Source organism: Lineus longissimus, chromosome 1, assembly GCF_910592395.1.
Source record: "Lineus longissimus chromosome 1, tnLinLong1.2, whole genome shotgun sequence".
Taxonomy (NCBI): domain Eukaryota; kingdom Metazoa; phylum Nemertea; class Pilidiophora; order Heteronemertea; family Lineidae; genus Lineus; species Lineus longissimus.
The window spans coordinates 25,625,262-25,644,147 of NC_088308.1; the positions used below are offsets into that span (position 1 = coordinate 25,625,262).

The following is an 18,886-nucleotide window of genomic DNA, read 5'->3' on the forward strand; positions in this document are numbered from 1 at the left end:
ATGGTAAACTCAGTCGATCTTTGAAAGAGCATGAATTAACACGGGGATGTATTGATAACCCTCTGATGGAGACATTTTTTTTCACCTCACTCGATTGAAGGAAGAGTTTTATTTCACGAAAGTTTCTTTGAAGACAAATGGAAACAGTATTTGAGGAGGATGTAAAAGAACCAAACGGAAAAAAGCGTTTGAACATTTGAACGAGCGATTTAACCTGATTTAGGATTAAAAGGCGAAGAAAAAACAATTAAATTAAATGGATACATCAATTTTGTATCGTTTGAGAATCAAAGGCTTGGTGGTACTTTGGAGTCTGTCTCTGAGATTGAATAAGGGAAAATAGAGGCAAGCTTGAACAGATTTTTACGTAATTATAGTAAATATGCCAGACTTTAAGAGCAACTTAAGATTTAGGGTAGCTCAGGTGCTGCTTTGGGTTTTCATACGACTAGATAGAAAAGTTGTATGAGGGGAATAAGTCCTGTAATATGTATATTGTGTGTACTTTCAGTTACTTTTATTCCTGCTCTGGGTATTTGAAAATTTGTCCATCAACTGCAGAACTTTTGATGTGATTATGTGTCTGCCAGTGTACATTGGGGTGTTTGATACAGGACTTAACCCTTACAAATCATGGTTCATGCAATACTCGGGTTTTGACAGGTCCCTCATGCCTTTCCGCCAGCGTGCAAATAAGGTATTGTGAACTAACTTGTTGGCTTTTCGGTGAATATTTTACCGGCACCACCTTCGTTTTTGGTTTCTGCAAAAGTATACATGTGTAGATTTTAGAATCCAACTTGATCTGGTTTTGTGACAGGACAAGACGCTTACATGCATTGTGTGAGTGTGGGTGCTTATTGCATCATTTCAGGCATGACAGATGGTTAGTGTTCATGCAATGTCAGATTCGCCATGCGTTTTTTGTTGCTGATGTGATGATGTCATTTCCTGTTTTCTTCCATGCTAGATGCTGATTGGCATGCTGATTGTTAGTTGCGTCATGATGTACATGATGTCATTTCCGTTTCGATTTCATGCTTGATGTCAGGCGGGGAAAGGGTTGAATGGTAGGTACAGCAAAATATACCAAGATGCTGATCAAGGTTTCTGGTTATAACTAAACAACCCAACAGAAGTCAACTTGGTTTAGGCACAGCTTACTCTGTCACATCAAACATCAGAATACATGCACTTCTCGCTGGTCAAGTGAGTCAATGGTGCATCACCCCTCATAGTCAAATTTGTCTGGACGATTTCGCGGTCATCACACACCAAACCGTTGGATCTTCAAATCGGCGGCTGCACGGCAATTTGCAAGGCTAGACACAATGGATTTCGACCGTGTATCATTGAGATAGAATAGTACTCAACGCCAACCTAGCCCTAGGCTACTTCGGCACAATTGCCAGCCTTCGGGCGATAATCTAGCGTGTAATAACATGGTCCGGCGAATCAGTTTGCCGATATTGAGCGACAACAATAGTAATTTTGCTGCCAATGGATGGTGTTAATGACAGGTCGCAGAATATCACTTGACGCCGGCTCTCATAGCTGAACACCAATTTCAAAACTGATAGATCTGAGCTGAATCAACACCACTTAGCGCATTCACAACATGGAGGTCATGAAGGTAGCAAGAAAGCTGAAGACAAGGTTAACGTTTTAACCCCTAATGTTGAGGCAACGTTTTCACTAAGGCAACCACGTGTTTGCAACCGGAATGGTGCCTGATTGAGAATCCTTCAGGAGCTTTCCTGATACTTGCAGTTGTTCATTGAAACCATGTTTTCTGAGTAAAAGTACATCTTCTGGGAAATAATAATTGAGTTAAGTACCTTTTGGCAGAACACGATTAGATTGTGATAAATCAAAGAAACGTGAATTTGACATAGAATATTTATAGAATATTAATTTTACAAGAATTGAATGTATCTCGAATGACCGCAGAAGGAAAGGAGAACAGATTTCATTCCTTGAGGGTGTTTTCCATCATGAATATCAAAGACTTTATTCAACATTGACTAAATGAATTTATCACTCACCCATAAAGGAGATAATTCATTTAGTGTTTACGTTGAACAAACGTCTGATCAAATCCGTAATCTTGTATTAACTGCTGTTTTCACCTGGGGGTGATTATACCAATGTACACTTGCAGCAGTAGCCATTTCTCTTGTTTGACTGAGAAGGTAGATTGTTCTTTGATAGACCTCTCATTGGGTAAAGGGAATCACGGCGAGGCAAGTGCTCGTGGGGTCATTGGAAGGTCGCTACTCCATCAAGGATTATCAAGAGATAAGTATGGGTTTTGTTTAAGTAAATTATTGTCAGTTTGTAGTGTCGAGGATAGCTTACTGCTCTTTATAGTTTCTTAGACGTAATTACGTGTTCAATAACCTAACTGCTTAATGGCTAGAGAACTTGTATATAGTCTATTTCTAACCTCTTAGGTCTACGTATCTTCTATCCTATAACGTAGACCATCCGTGCAATACAGCTGATCAGTGGTCAGCGACATAATGCTAGTAGACGGACTGATCTGCCGAGATTGTGACATGATCTTTTCCGACAAAGAAATAGCATGATGTGGTTTTCCTGTTTCATACTGACAGAATCAACTATAATGGTACGCTGCATTGCAGTCGCCAGTTTCACTCTGACATGATCGTGTCAGACTGTTTTGAAATAGTCTCTAGTCTAATCACGGAATCTATCGATAGGGGATCAAGTACGCCAAGTGTCATCGACACAGCTCTCCTTTGATTAATCTTGCCTCCTCGCCATCACCATAAGGAGCTTGGGCCGTGACGATCCCGTCTGGCTGCCAGCTCTGGTCGCGCTAAGTGCTTCGCAAATCCCCGTGCTTATACCCAAGGACGCAAAGAAGCCCTCTTTAAACAATGCCCCGGGCTCTTCAGTCTATCTTCACTTTGTTAGAATGTATTGAACTAAACCAGAGATTTCTGGTGCATTTTCATCAGACATGTTTTCCAACATACGACATCTGGGAATGTATCCACGCTGAATTAAATATGTCAAAAAAACGCCAGATATGATATCGTCGTTATCGTTATCCCAGCATTGGGGAAACACTCTCTTTGAACTACATGTCTGAATGTCAACCCCAACTAAACTAGTTTCCAATGAAGAAAGCTGGGGAAAGCATTTTGGCATGCGGATCCTGCAGAATCGTGTAAGCAGTTAATCTCTGAAACAGGGACTGGAAGCCAAACTTTGAAGCTGTCGGCAACAGAGGCGTACAAGCATATATACAGCAATATCCAACTCCAAAATACAGAATCTAATTGAACAATCAAATGACTCCTTAGATCCATTTGTGCCTTCTTGAGTGTGTGATGGCTCCTTTCATTTCAAACAAGGTAGAACGGATGGAAGAAGTTATTTCACTCAATAATATCTGACAGCCATGCTTGCAGGTAAAAGGTCACAATGCACACAAAATGCACGTAATAACAGTACAATTTCATTGGAACCGAAATGAGTATCACTTCGAAATGTTTCTTATACCACACATTACAGTATATATGATGATTTTCTTTGATGACCAATTGATATCGATCTTAACTACGAAATGATGATGAATGGTAAAACTGTGCAAATGTTAGACTTGAGAGTTCGACCTGAATCATTGGTTTGACTAATATTTCGCAAAAATGAAAAGCGACTTGACATTTATTTATGAAAGGCGGTTCAGAAAATGGTGCATTAGCTAATTACACGATAGTAGTCGATTACGATGGATTTGTCGGATGGCTCTCTGGTCTGATCGTGTAATCGTGACATGGCCGAAGACGAATCTTCTTCGCCAGTATCCAGTCCAAAGTATAACGTGATCGACGGCCGTTTTACCACTGACTGCATGAAGGAACGCCGATTAAATCACGTTTTGTTCCGAATGATGCTTGGCCGTTCAACGCAACAATTTCAGCATCTTGGCGGGCTTCTGTTCTTACGCAAGGTTAGGGACTAAACTTGTTCTGAAAAAAGACTATGGCAGCACACTAAGTATTTGAATGTTCACTTACTGACGCAAGGAGCGATGGGTGATCTGCTCTGTTGGTACCCCTTGGAGCATCTGTTACATGATATTCCTGTGACACCATCTTTGCAGGGACACTGTCCTGTCGTCTGGTTGCAGGTTTTTCCGAGAGCTCCGACTGGGTGACAGTCGCACGCTGAAGAAAGAAGAAGTCCAGTTTAGTTTTGGCGAAAATTATTTTGAAGAAGGAACCTGTAAGGCATACAATCACCCACCCTCCGATTGTCATTGCAGATTTTTATGGGTTTAGCAGATTTTCAGTTGGTAGTCCTGAGTTTCAGTTGTTAGACAATGGCTGATATTTATAAAAGACTAGTAAATGCTTTTACTTTAAACTTCATGTACATTTACACTAGCCATCTCTGCAGAAAACTGTAGTAAAAGCATTTACCAGTCTTTATAAATATTAGCAAATGTCAGTTATCAGGATATTTGTTGAAATGAATTTGGACGTGGTTCTTTAAAGCCACCCTGTTTGAAATGTGTACGATATTGATCAAATTGATATACCTGCAGACGTCCAAATCGTTTCTCACATAACAATTCCATTGTTCTATGAGGTATTTTGAAGACGCCCAATTCTGAGTGAATCAAGCATTTGGTAATTCCCAGACACATTAAGAAAACCGTGTTTCTCCATGAAAATCCATCCCTTAACACCTTCGTTATTTGAACAAAAGATTACGATCTCGACGTCCCATGTCAATTTCACATGATGGTATTTTCAGGAACAAAGACCATTGTCTCTTAAGCCCTTCTGTAAATAAACCCCAAGTTTTTAGCGACTCAATCAAGATTTGTCGGATCATCTCTGAATCATTGCAACATCTGCTATTGCGATAAATCATTCACAGAAATCTCTGCAATTTCCTTAGGCGGTATTTTCAGCAATCGGTCATTTTTGAAAGAAATTTTGGTTTTTTTCGGATTTTCTCGGAAAACTCGGAGTAATCTCGGAAAAATCTCAAAAATGTTTTGATATGTGAAAAGACAATATCTAATAAATGCCTGGGGAAAACCATAAAAAACAAACCACCTCAGGTTCAGCGAATACATTTACATTGTGAATATGATACAGAAAATCTCTCTGATTCGCCAATCGTAGGATAGATTGTCGTTCGCGATACCTATTAACTCATCAATAAAACTGACTCGTCAGTGTATTTCCCCCGGGACGGAGATAACACTCACCGTGGTTGCCTATTGACGAGATTTGCCACGGATAGCCCAGCTCCGCTTACGATTAACGACTGGAGGATGAATAAAGGTGATGGGAAGGTGCTTACTGCTGACGAGTTACGACTTTCTACGGTATCGGCTGTTGTAAGAGGGCAGAAAGAGAGCCACTGTCACTGTAGTTTTGACTGGTATTCTGACAAAGTTCTGGCAAAGTTCTACCTGTGGTGGACTGATATTCGGATAACACTTGAGGATGGCCATGTGGCGGTAAGGAAGACAACGGTGATGATGACGATGATGACGATGATGATGATGATGATGATGATGATGATGATGATGATGATGATGATGATGATGATGATGATGATGATGATGATGATGATGATGATGAACTTATAAAGGTTATCGAAGAAATTTTTGGCTTTTAATTTCCCAGTGTGAAAGGGGAAGGGGTCTGCACGGGTAATAGAAGACGATGTTTTGTTTTAATTAGGATTAAGTCGGACGGTTTTTAGTGGCCTACGTCAGTCGCATTCCTTTCACTGACAAGAAATATTGGCAACAAAGAAGGCATGGTTTCCTTTGGAAGTACACAAAAAGCTACCTTGAAGTTGATATTTCAAAATACCTCCTACATTTCGGGTCATATTTCACACTCATACGTCAATTATCGTAAGGCGCCTATATTGAAAACAAGGGCCAAGTGTTGAATACATCTTACTGTTTGTTAAGGCGTCTCGTCTTTTCGGTAAAACGATTGAATAGAGGAGCTTTTCGGTTCAAGAATATTTTCATCAAATCTTTTCCGAAATCTATCAATGTTAGAATTCGTATCAATAAAATATGAAATTGGTAAATATTAGCATTGCCAAGTAGGCTGTTTTTGTTTCAAGTAAACAGCGAAAATGCGTGTTGGTTGTAATAATAAAGGCTTACAGTTGTTTACATTATTTGGTCATTGACAATTCAAGGGGAAGTGGCAAGGCGTAAGCACTGATTAAATTCAACGATTCGATTAAAGGGAATTAAATTTAGGTTTCAGTTAACAGTTTAAGAGGAATGGTAAATAAATAAATGTATGACTTGGATTCCTTCTAAGTAAATTTGGCTTAGTCGAACAATGGAAACGTAGCCTACACGTATGAAGAACGGCTATTCTCTTTATACTACTTTTGCAATATCCACATTGCTAACTTTGAGAACGAATACTACCATGTCCTCTTATATTTCTGAATCATAGTTTCAGAAGTTGCATTCAAAGTGAAACATGTTGGGGACAAAATCAAAGGGTTTGCACCGAATGATGGCATCCGACTTTGCCAAGTGCTGTACTAAGTATGTCAAGGTACGATTAGTCTTTATGGTAAAAAGGCAGTTTCATTTCGCTAATTTTCAGGAAACACGAGTCCACCAGTCTTGTATTACAGAAGACCCCTCGGGTTAGCATTTATAACTGACCATAATGTTTGCAGAACTCTTCCCGGATCGTTATTCATGTAGAGAACGTTCCTACCAACAGCTTTGTAGAAACACTGAATCAGATATTCTTTCAGTGTGAGAATGTGTACCCCATGGTGTTTCTGACAGAAGTGGAGAACTCGATATTTTCATCTCCAATTTCAATTTTCGGACTTGTTGGATAGAGAGCATTTGAAGGCATACGTTGCTTCAATGTGCAGGATGTATGCCTCCGTTGAATGAGTAGCAAGTGCTTGGCAAACAGAAGAAGTTCTCCAAACCAAGCGACATATCGACTCAGCAAGCCGTCACGCTGTGAATGTTGCCGTAATCCATGAAACCGGCCAGTGACCGATGTCAGACGGTACTATTCACCATCTCAAATCTATAATAATTGGTGTTTATTTCCCTGTCATTTCTGATCTGATATTCTAAATCATTAATACCCCAAGGAATCAAGTAGCATTTGGTAGGTGACAGCGCCTAACTGGGGAGTCTGGTGATTGGCTTGTGTGCGACCAGTAACGTGGCATTCATATAGTAATTCCCAGAAAATCAGACTTTCTGTAATAAGTGATTGGCATGGTTTGATTTCCTGTCATATAACGGACGGGTTACGGCAAGGGAATGCGTCTCTCTGGTACGCGATGACAGGGCTATCAGCAATTTGTTGCTTGATATCAACTCGGCGAAACCCTTGGGAAATTTAGGCGTAAATTTGAAGCGACGCTGTAGTGTCAGGTTTTCTCATTTGGCGAAAGAGATACGCTCTGGTTTCAACTTCCACACATCTATCCTACAAAGTCAAAGTTGAAGTCTGAAATTTGAAATAGGTTGTCTTTAACCACGTGTTAAACCACTTCTCATCAAATGCATTTTGCGGTCATCTTATCCACCTATATAGTTCATTGAACTGGTCGCTTCAGATAATTATGCAGCTCTGTTACTAACAGAGGCTGACAATGCCATAAGCTAGCAAATGAGGAGTCCACAGACCAGCACTCCACATTATCGTGTGATGTAATTTTCAATTCCATAGTATGACATTCACGCCTTATTGAGTGTAGACACTGACACCTCTTATTAGTCCGACCAGAATTTGAAGGGTAATAGGTAACTTGTTAACCATCAACAGCTCGTACTGGGGCCACAATGAAGCCGCGCATCGTGTGAGAAGTAGCTGCGTATTGCCCTATATGATCACTGCCCCGGACTTCTTAGACAAGGATAAACTGTGATTCATAGTGGTTCTGCATATAGGAACCATCGCCGTCAAATCGGTGTCAGAGTAGACATCACTCCCAGAGATGCCAAAGCAACTTCCGGTTTGGTTGAAATGAAGTCTTCTTCTTCTTCATAGCGTTCGCAGAAGAGAATTAAGTAACTTTGTAGTTTTTAATGAGCTTTATCGTTCTGACACAACCAAAATGTCAAACATTTTAAGACGTAATAGCGTCTTTACCTGTTTTTTAATGTACTGGCACCATGAATAGTGTTGTGTACATGTACATCCGGATAGATTTAATATTCTCAGGGCGTCTCAGGACCTCACAATCTGATTCAATAAAGCCCAATTGTATGTTGGAGACCTGACATCAGGAGCATGACCCATCATAAGGCAGCACACTTTACTTGCCTACCTCGACATGTTAGCGATAATGTAACACATTTTAGCTAAATCAGTCAAAGCCGCTTGTTTGGTTTACTTTTGACAAGTTGTGGATATTCGAAAACGAATCCGTGATCTCAGAGAAAGAACTTACATTAGATTGGAAATAATTTCGCGTCACGGTCACGCAGGTCCGTGAGGAGAAGAAATAGTCTGAGTATATTTTCTGAATATTGCCCAGGTGGATTTGATGGCTTTTCTCGGGAACTAGGCTAGGGAACGGTCCTTGAATAGGATACCAGCTACTTATGTTAGACTGCCTTCTGGTAAAAGCCCTATCAAATTGCAGGAATAACAACTTCTTGCCGTGTACATGTCGACTTTGACGGGCGGAACGTATCTTATACTATGAATGTTCGGTGTAAGGTTTTAGCCTGTGTAGTGGTCAGCATTGAGAATTGAACCTAAGGCAATAGGAAAGCTTGGAATAAGTCTACAACATACAACAAACTTAGAATAACTTGAGATTACTGGTATTTTGCACGATTCCAATCATAACGCCTTGTGGCAAGTAGATGTACAATGTATATTGAGAAAGTTGAGGTTAAAAATTTGAAGGCTGGTCGAAATCGCGGCCAAAAATGGTTACCGTGAGGCATAGCGCCTAGCAGAATGTTGTGTGGTGATAAGATTCGTTCACTTATCATTCGGTTTGTAACCTTATGGTCATCACGTGAGATTACAAGTTGAACTAGAAGGTTTGTCAGCGTTGCTACAGATCATTTTCGAGAGAGAAAAATGCAGCAGTGTTAATTACCGTTGAGATGGAGTAAACTGAGCCAGTGACTGATACACACAAGTCCGGTTAACCAGACTAACCAGGATGCCACACTGACACGGAGGCTCCACGCCGCCAACGCAGAAAGACATTCGCGGTCTACAATGTGTAACACGATGCCTCGTTCATTACAGCCGACACCAAAGGTGTTAGAACCTAATGTTCCTGACTATCAAAGTATAGCAGCTTTCACCTTTCTTCGTCTTCTGACTCTGACAACAGCAGGTGCCAGGAAGCATCCTTACTAACCTCAATGACACACTCCATATATCCCGTGATCGATGAGGCAGAGGAGGAAAATACAGTCTACAGTTTTACGACTGTTGTAGGTAACAACAACATTGTACAGAAACACCAGTAATCAACTGTTTTTCGATACACTGATCCATGTTTGGTGAGTTGCACAGAATTCGACTTTGCGATGCTGTATCTTGATGATGATATCTTAGATCATCGACACGGCGCAACATGATTTACCCCTGATGGTCAGAACCCCAACAGGCTTTTAACCAGTAAGGCTGAGTGGTGAGTGAATGGCCGATAATTGTCTCTGAGAGTGAGTTAAATAATCTATAGGTATGCCAGCATATGATCGCTAATGATTATAAGATGTGAAGGGTTTCTCTAAATGGCCCTTTAACGGTCTGAGAGCCATAAAATCTCCATAGCTCTGATTGAGTTTACTATTAGGGTATTCAATACGACGATGGGGAATGGCAGCATCACCTGTTCCCCATTGAAGCGTACATTATTAATGTAGTTTTCTTGAGATGTTCATGTAGCTTCAAGTAGTCTGTTAATCAACCCGAACTCTAACCTTAAACGACATTCCTTCCATGCTTTATTTCTTTTTTGATATTTTCTTCATGACTTGTCCCTGCTATCCATACCTTGCCCTCTGAAAGAGTTGCCGCCTTTTTCTACTCATGTCTTCTCATTTTCGAGTATCGGCTATGAAGAAACACAGACCTCGACTTTTTATCTCAAGATCGCTTCTGACCAAGTGACCAGTCACCTTGTCACGAACCACGCGCCACAAGCCAAGAAGATGAGCAAATCTCCAAGTCCCTTTGTTCTCCCAGATCAAGTAGCCCATCTCGAGCTGTTATTTGATTGCAAGATGTTTGGGTTTCACCTCAGTGTAAATAGAAAGGAATCGAATTTCACACTTGATCTTAGCGGCCATTGTATTGATCGATCCTTGATCTAAAACGTGTGATGTAATCGTGAAATGCAATATCGGTTAGGAAAATTGTCGAGGGTTTCGATTATTTTGCAAACAATGACATTTCACATCAAAGCCTTTGTTTTGCGATAGCAGGAGGGGTGATTCAGACGAAATCGATTGGAATTGTTCATAATAGTCAGTCAAAGTGAATTGAGATTTCTTTTATTCCATCGGCATTGTTCTACGCTGCCTGGCAGATGCTGTTTAAATGCATGAAAGGATGGTTTTCCAGGCAAGACCATCTAGACATCATTGTAGAATAGATACATTGTGTTTTTTATTTTGTTATTAATATCACTACGTCCTGCTACTAACTATAAAGGTAGCTGCACACCACCCAGGAGCGCATTGTTACTGTCAGCACTATTATGAATGGAGGAAAGCCAAGCGTATATGTAACTGTGATAAGCCTTGGGTGTGTTAGTCCAGATACCAGCTGACGAAATTTCGAGCGATAGCTGTAACCACGAACGATAGCTTTTACTACATGTACTACAACCACCACCACTTGCATTTACACTTACAACCATGACAGTGATGTACAGCGAATATCTAGAGAGATGTATGTACAAACAAGCACTGCAAGGACTGGGACATGAACGTACGTCACAAGATAAGCACTTCCGGTGACACCGATGAGGATTGTGGAAAGGCTGATTTCAGGACAGAGGTACAGATGGTAGGATTAGTACGTTGAACATTGAAAGGAGATGTAAGGCTGGGGTGGGCTTTTTTGCCAGTTGCTACTTTGACCTCGAAGTTTGACTTCGCCATCAATGTGAGTTTTACCTAATGATAGCCTATTGCATGTTTGAAAGGAATTGGGATCGCGTTTTGCGTTTTGAGGATTCCCAGTGGGTTTACTTGCATAGGAATTGGATACAAGGAATTTACAGTGCAGGATTTTGTAGACACGTCCGGATATTGGATGGCTTGGCTTCTAAGGAACCAAAGCAGGACAAGGTGTGAGAGGCCGAGAGCCTCGCCGTTGAGGTGGTTAGTAGGGTTGTGTGACATTGACTAGGAACGTGGTCTGAATGTGCCTACCTTTGCAGGCTTTTCGATGACTGATGGGCTTCGTTTGGTCTCTGTAATGCCCTTCCTTACAGTAATGACAGTGACGCCCTGCGGTGTTATGTCTGCACTTAAGGCACACTCCACCGCTCTTCCGACCCGACAGCAGATACAGCTCCTTATTAAATCGGCAACTTCGAGCATGCAAGTTACAGTTGCAAGCTGCAAAAATAAAATCATAGAGAACTTAAATAAAACATCAGCCTACCTTTGCAAGCCTTTCTGTGTGTTATGGGCTTAGTGTGATCTCTATAAAAGCCCTCCTTACAGTAGTGACAATTCCGGCCTGCTGTATTATGTCGGCAATTTAAGCAAACGCCTCCACTCTTGTAGCCAGACAATTTATATAGTTCCATATTGAAGCGACACTGCCTGGCATGCAGGTTACAATTACAAGCTGAAAGTAAACAGAAAAAAACATGTCATTAGCGGAAGTTAGCGCCGCGGTGAATGCTGCCCTTGCGTCGTGAAAACTACAGCGTCATCATGCAGCTATTGAGCGTCAAGATGCAGCAACGCGGCTCCCAAATGCAGCAATATATACATGTAGCCCCGCATGTAGCTTCTTATTCCATCATTACTGATCCCACATGCAGCAATGCAGCGTCTAAAAGCAGTTACCCAGCGCCTAAATGTAGCTATACAACCTACTGCGGTTATGGTGCAACTAAATGCGGCTAAACGGCGTCTAAAATGCGACTCTACGGTCTAATTGCGGTTTTGCAACGTCTAATAAGGCTAAACGGCGTCTAAAATGCAACTCTACGGTCTAATTGCGGTTTTGCAACGTCTAATAAGGCTAAACGGCGTCTAAAATGCCACTCTGCAATCTGGTTGCAGTTATGCAACGTCTAAATGTGGCTAAAACGGCGTCTAAAATGCGACCCTACGGTCTATTTGCAGTTATGCAACGTCTAAATACGGTTATACGTTCTAATTACGGTTATGCAACGTATAAATGCGGCTATACAGAGTCTGAAATGCGACTATGCGGTCTAATTTCAGTTATGCAACGTCTAATTGCGGCTTTACAGCGACTAAATGCAGTTATACAGTGAAAACTAGGTCCAAGCAAGCGACAAGCAATCACTTCATGTACAGGCGTAATTGCATAAAGCAATATGGTAAAAAGAAAATATTTAATCAGTTGGCTTCAAGTTGTATCTGAAAGTAATGCAAACAGTATTAGTATTTTGAGGACAAATTACACGTACTTTGGAAAAACCGAGAAAAAAACCAAACAAAAAAGGAATAGTTCAAAATTAGTAATCACTGTAGACAATCACCTTTCGTCATATTATGTACTTTAAATTATAAACTTAACGTATCAAAATAATGTACTAATTATTTATCATGCGCCCAAAGCTTCAAATTTTTTATCTGTTTCGTTTCAATTCACTAACCTTGCATCAACAATACAATAGACCATTATTTTTCTTATGAATTAATGAAAAGAACATTCCAGTACTATATATCTACGTGTACATATGTTACTAAATTATGCATACACAGTGCATTAGCCCTTTGGAATCTCACTTCATATATCGTATCAGAAATAGTTTTAATTGCTATTTATATGCCAAGTAGATGCACCTGCACGAAAATGAAATACATGTTTTTTATCAAAATTGTAGAATGTAAATGCATGCATGACAATGGCCTTAGCAGAAGCGGAATATTTCAAAATCAAAACTGCGAGGTCTCTTAGTAGATGACAATGTGGCTAACATCTAGTAATGAATCAAGTGATGCATCGAGTATCTCAATGAATATCATAATCCTACGAACCACTGACTCTATTTATTGAAGTTGTTGATAGAAACGCGACATTTAAAAAGTGTTACACACAAGTGTTTCAGACCTGAAATCAAAGAGGTACACGAAGCGCGGTATCGCGGTAGCATAATGGAAGTGCGTCTGACTTATGGTAAAACGGCGTTGACGGGTCTAGGAACGCGTATTGCCAAGAAGCCAAACCCAGCCTACCATTGATCACATAATTGCCCAGGGAGGCAACTCGATTCTGTTAATGAAATTTGTGACACCCTAAGAATAAACCTTTGAAGACTGGTAACGCGTTGACTCATTCGACCAATTTGATACGTCGTAAGTTGCAATCTCGGCGTAGGCATGATAATTGGAAGAGTACGAATTGTAGAGAAATGCGTTCATTTTGTAGCCACTGGCGTACGAATCAAGGTAAACTGATATTGGGTTTGAACAGATGGAATCCCTCAGTTTTGCATGTTTCAATTTGTTAGTATAGATTGCCTTAAGGTAGCACTCTTTGATTGATCTTCAATAAAATAAACGCTGGTTGTACCCAGGCCGCATTGGACGCAAAGTGGAGGCTTCGTACAGTATCGCATCGATATATTGGATCAGTTGTATCACAATCAGAACTAGCGGTTTCAACCAAGACATAACCCCTCCCCCCCCCCCCCCCCCCGCCGCCAAAACCCTATTACTCGGCGTATTTGCTGCATTATGGCCGACAAACTTTCCATCCACGCAACTGCACCGCGGCAACCGGGCATGACCCTCGGGGTCTCTCGAAACCACACTTTGAAGAGTCGCCCTCCACACCCGAACATGGCATTTCCAGCCGAATAAGAGATATCACCTGTGTTTGCTCGTGCCCTTGGCCCGCAACTCAAGGACACTCTTGCCCTCGTTCCTGTGTTGGTCTGTTTGGACTCTCAAGTATCTGGTATATCTAATATCGTCCGTGTCAGTTGGACATTTAGAGGAAAGCATAGGAGTGTCGAGAGGTCAAAATGGTCCTAATTGAAGAATCAATCAACGAATTTCCTGAAAAGTCCCTCAAATTTTATCTAAACGTATGAACAAATTTTAGAATGACGATTACAAGGAAGTATGAATTACATTTCAATTGAAATTAAACGATTCGGTTGTCAATCTCAGTAAAAGTGCTCTTGGCTCATTTCCGGTAGCAACAAAAGAACACGGATAATACATGTACATGTAATTGATAAAGGGTCGCGATATTTACCAATCACAGTACATGACTGATGCTGCCTCCGACTTTCATGTTGTCGGTGATGCTGAAGTACAGCAAAAGCCAGGCTTTGTATATGCGTAAGACAGTTTCAGTCAGGAGACACTTGAAATCCCTTTCTTTAACACGAACATACCAGAACCACGTGCTTCCTGCTTTTGGCAACAATTCATTCAATATGCTACAATCAATTTATAGTGCCAAGCACTACATTATTTTCAAACCTACATAAAATGTGAAGCCAAATTTGCTGCGAATTGATTATATTTAAGGTCTCGCTGGAATGTTTCTCCCAGCTGGTCATGAAAATAATCTCTTTGAACTGGTAGCAAAGAAGTTCAACAGGAAACTTGATTAAAATTCAATAAGTTCTGAAGTTGGCAGCAGCCTCACAGCGGCTTACACGCTATACTTCAGTATTGTGCACTATCCTGACAGTATCAACTGCAGTAGTCTGGTGCATGTTAACTCGAGTTTTTTTTACTAATTCTTTTATGTTTCTGTGATAACCTTCCATGACTGAGAAAAAAAAGAAACATTACACATGAATCTTTGAAGCGATCGCAAGAAAATTCCAATGGGTGGTCGGCAGTGCATAGATTGTACACGCTATACATGTAAGTTTTGCGGTTATGGTAGCATGATGGCCTGCATTATGAAGTATAGGAAAAAACTATTTATTCATGTTTAGACGCTAATCGTGATAGTGCATTTTGACCAATGATGAATTCCTCTAAAAGTGCAAAACTACATGTAGGCGAACGAGGCTTGAAATGCTCTCCAGCGTTTTTCCAGCCGGAGTCAAAAATAGAGAAATCTCGCGACTCACTTACAGCCTTTTCGGCGCTCTGATTGGACATGATGCGGAATCACGTGAAGAAGTTGCCAGCAACGAGGTATTGCAACATTATAGTGCAGAACTTCAAGAGTACCTTGACTGGTGTTGCTACATTTGGTAGAAATCCACCCCCTTTTTGAGGGAATCTTCATCGATGCTGGGCATCTTCTCGCTTCCTATATCTATGAAAATTTCAAAGGTCTCTCAAACCTGGGTTGTTCCTGCTAAATGTTTCGGAGGTCCAGTACCTTCACGAGAGCTGTTTTCACCTCGCTGGCATTAATCTCGCTGTGGCGGTTCTTTTCCCACCAGAAAGCAACACATATGGATACACGAAGAGTCATGAGCTTGTTGAGGCCACTTCCATACAGCAAGACCAGGATTGCAAGCAAAGGTATGCCCCTGATGGACACGAACAAGTGGGGAATCTCCGATGGAAATTTTTAGCCAGGCAAAGGTGTAAAGTCTTCATTATGTTTACCTATATGAGTCGACGTTTTTATGAGAATATTATGAGGAACGACATAAGCCAACACTGTACGCGCCACGAAAAATGCTTTAATTATATATCTCCGTTTGAAAGCACACAAACAGACCTACGCAAATGTACTTAAATCTTTTTTTTAATGATTCATCTTGCCGTAATGCAGCAACGGAGTTCATGTATACAGCCAGGTTATCAGTAGCATAATACTAAAAAATACACTAAACCACGGACCCTACTCAGGTCAGTGTAAGTGTAAATCAAAACTCTCGTTAAAGTATTTCATACTATAGAACCTTTGATGTTTCTCTCGTTGCTTAGCCGGAAGCGGCCATGTCATTCTTCTTCGAGCCAGACACCAAGATGGTAGACTGAGGTGCTTTAAAAAATGATTGCTACCGTACATCGAATCGCTTCCTCTTGGTATGTTATTTTACGCAGTAGTTTACGCAACTAGTTGGCTTATTAATACAAGGCAGGCGTAAAGAGATTTATATGAAATCTTCTTCCTTTGCTTATCTTGGCAGAACATCGGACGAACCTGATGTAAATTGGCGATCATGGCTTACCACCATGCGGTGAGCCTGCAGGTCAGCACGAGTTGAGAATATTGCAAAGTGTTACAACTTGGTTTCTTTGAAATACCTGAACCACATGGAAACCACGTTCAGAAAATAATTCGCTATCTACTTAGTGGATTTTGATGAGATTGATATGAAGTATTGGTTGAGCGAACTAGACACGATTCCCTATTTCTTTCGGATCATTTGATATAGTTTGCTGACGATTTAAACATGAAAGATGACGGCCTCCTTCATCAGATAGATTCATAACGTGCACGTGGTCGCCTGAAACTGAGCTGTCCACCATGCGGTGTATATACACGTAAAACTTAAATGACCAAAATCACCACTGAAATGACTGATTTGATACATAATTCTTCGTTGGTCTACAAGGCCAGCTATCGTATTCACATAAATGCCAATATGGCAGCTTTGACAAATTGTGTGTAATTGTCTAATAACTACACGATTCTTATCTCAGGTAAAGAATACATGTATATCTGCAGTACTAGAGTATACAGCTCGAAAAATCCATCATCGTCATGGCGAAAAACGTATTTGAACAATCTGATGTTGACTGACTTCGTCAGCAAGTGTCATTGATGCTGGATCAATTCCCCAACTAATCAAACAGCGAAATAGATTGTCAACGATATCCTTCTCTTACATCATACCAACCAATGATATTTTGTGAAAAAGGCAAAATCAATCGAACATTCTCTGGATTCTCGGTGATTTTGCCGCTATACATGGCCATTCTTGTTGACGGATAAATATTAATTACAGTAACAAAAATAGTAATTAGTCACACTATTGACTGTCAATTTCAATGTTTCCCTGTTAAGATGTACTATTTGCTCTCAGAGGCAATGAAAACAGGTAATTGGCATTTCGTTTGATGAGAAAACAACCTGTTTACAAAGTAATTACTTCTGGAGCGAAAATGACAAATGGTATCACCTGTTGGCTAGGTGAAACCATTAATGTAACTTCTATCTTCAACCATACATCTATCAGTAGTGCAGCCAATGGTTACATTTGCCATTTGCCTACTTTAAGAGGATTTCATCCACAGCCATACTCTAAGATCTTGTCCCGGCCATCGAATTGTACATATAATGAATGCTGCACTTTAACCATTAACAAAAAAAATCTTCTCGCGAAATGAAATAGATAGATTACAGCCACTACATAGGACTGAGATACATGTAGGCCTACCTCATCTTCCTGGAAATCTATTTCCTGCATTGCATCAGGAAATTGCTATGTTCACAATTCACCAATTATTGATAAGATGCGACGATTTGAAGACAGTCGCGTCACATTACAGTGAATAGACTAACCAGAATGCTAGTTGCACACTGCATCATGCGGTTCGTGTGGTTTACCCAGTATAGAAGGTGATCTTCGGGTCCAAGTCAAGACAATCCCGAGAGTTTCATTTTTACAGTCGTTCATCAAAAAGATGTTTGGGGACAAAGGAATGTGACTAAAGGAAACACTGAAATAGCAACACTTCAAATCCAAACCATTATTGATCCAGGTCCAAACGGATGAATAAAATAGTTGAATATCACACGGCAGTAGGCCACTTGATAGATAAAAGGGCGGACTAAACGGGAGAGTTATGCACTTTGAGAGAAATCCCTTTGACATGTGGAGAGTGAGGTCATCTTCGCCGCGCGCATAAGTTCAACAATAACGAAGATGCAAAGCGTATTTTGACAAGAATGGACAATCACGGGCCACCAAGGATGAGCAGAGAGAACATTCTCAGACGGTGTAAGATGTCATCCTAATGGATATGTTGGGCAAGAGAACATGGTTTGTTGCGTTGAATGAAATCACAGAACATGCTGTAAACGGCTTCCTTTAGGGAAGGGTACGAGAGCAAATAAGAGCTCAACGCAAAATGCCTAAACCAGCAAATACCACCGTTACCTAAATTTAGTTTTTCTGAGGAAAGCATATTTACCGAGTGACCCAGAAAGCCAACTTTGGTCAGTTTTTTTAAGTGTATCATTTTATTGATACACACTGTACATCACAAGTTAGTACAACTATCGTTCAGAAGCCGACGACCCTTCAGTGTTCAGCGACAGTTTCATACATCAGCTGCAATACTCAGGAACCATAAGGTATTTGATCTTGCCCAGTGAACGCCTTGTCGAATACGGACAAGGCGGAAGCTTTGAAAGCAGACGGCAAAACCATCTAACATTAACATCATCCTTTTACCAATGTGGCAATGCTGTCAAGCATCACAAACGATTGGTTCAATTCATGCCTCAGCAACTAATATCAACCATGCTTCTAATATGCAATTGCCCTTTCCGCTATGTTTGAGGTTGCCTTTGGCTTGGACCTTTTTATATTTCTCAACGATTTCGTAAATATTTGTTTGAAAATGATTGATTTGTAAGTCATAGGTCAGGTAGTTAGGTAGGTAGTTGTTTGATGTGTGATGTTCTTAGTTCCATCAGTCTGCTGTTTAAAGGAACAAGTGCTAGGATATCGTTTTCTACGCCAGTCC

The 18,886-nt window shown here is 40.6% G+C and overlaps 1 protein-coding gene across 3 annotated transcripts in view; it reads right to left on the reverse strand.

Annotated features, from left to right (window-relative positions):
* The window catches only part of LOC135494067 (netrin-1-like), a 38,224-nt gene that overhangs the window by 8,971 nt on the left and 10,367 nt on the right, over nucleotides 1-18,886 (reverse strand). The window contains exons 2-4 of one of the 3 annotated variants that reach the window (XM_064781824.1): nucleotides 11,658-11,846; nucleotides 4,050-4,199; nucleotides 713-763 (exon numbers count right to left, since the gene is read on the reverse strand). In XM_064781824.1, coding sequence (XP_064637894.1) covers nucleotides 713-763; nucleotides 4,050-4,199; nucleotides 11,658-11,846 — 390 coding nt within the window. Of the gene's footprint in view, nucleotides 1-712; nucleotides 764-4,049; nucleotides 4,200-11,422; nucleotides 11,612-11,657; nucleotides 11,847-18,886 lie in introns of all 3 variants that reach the window. The other 2 variants (XM_064781819.1, XM_064781832.1) reach the window with 2 other exon arrangements.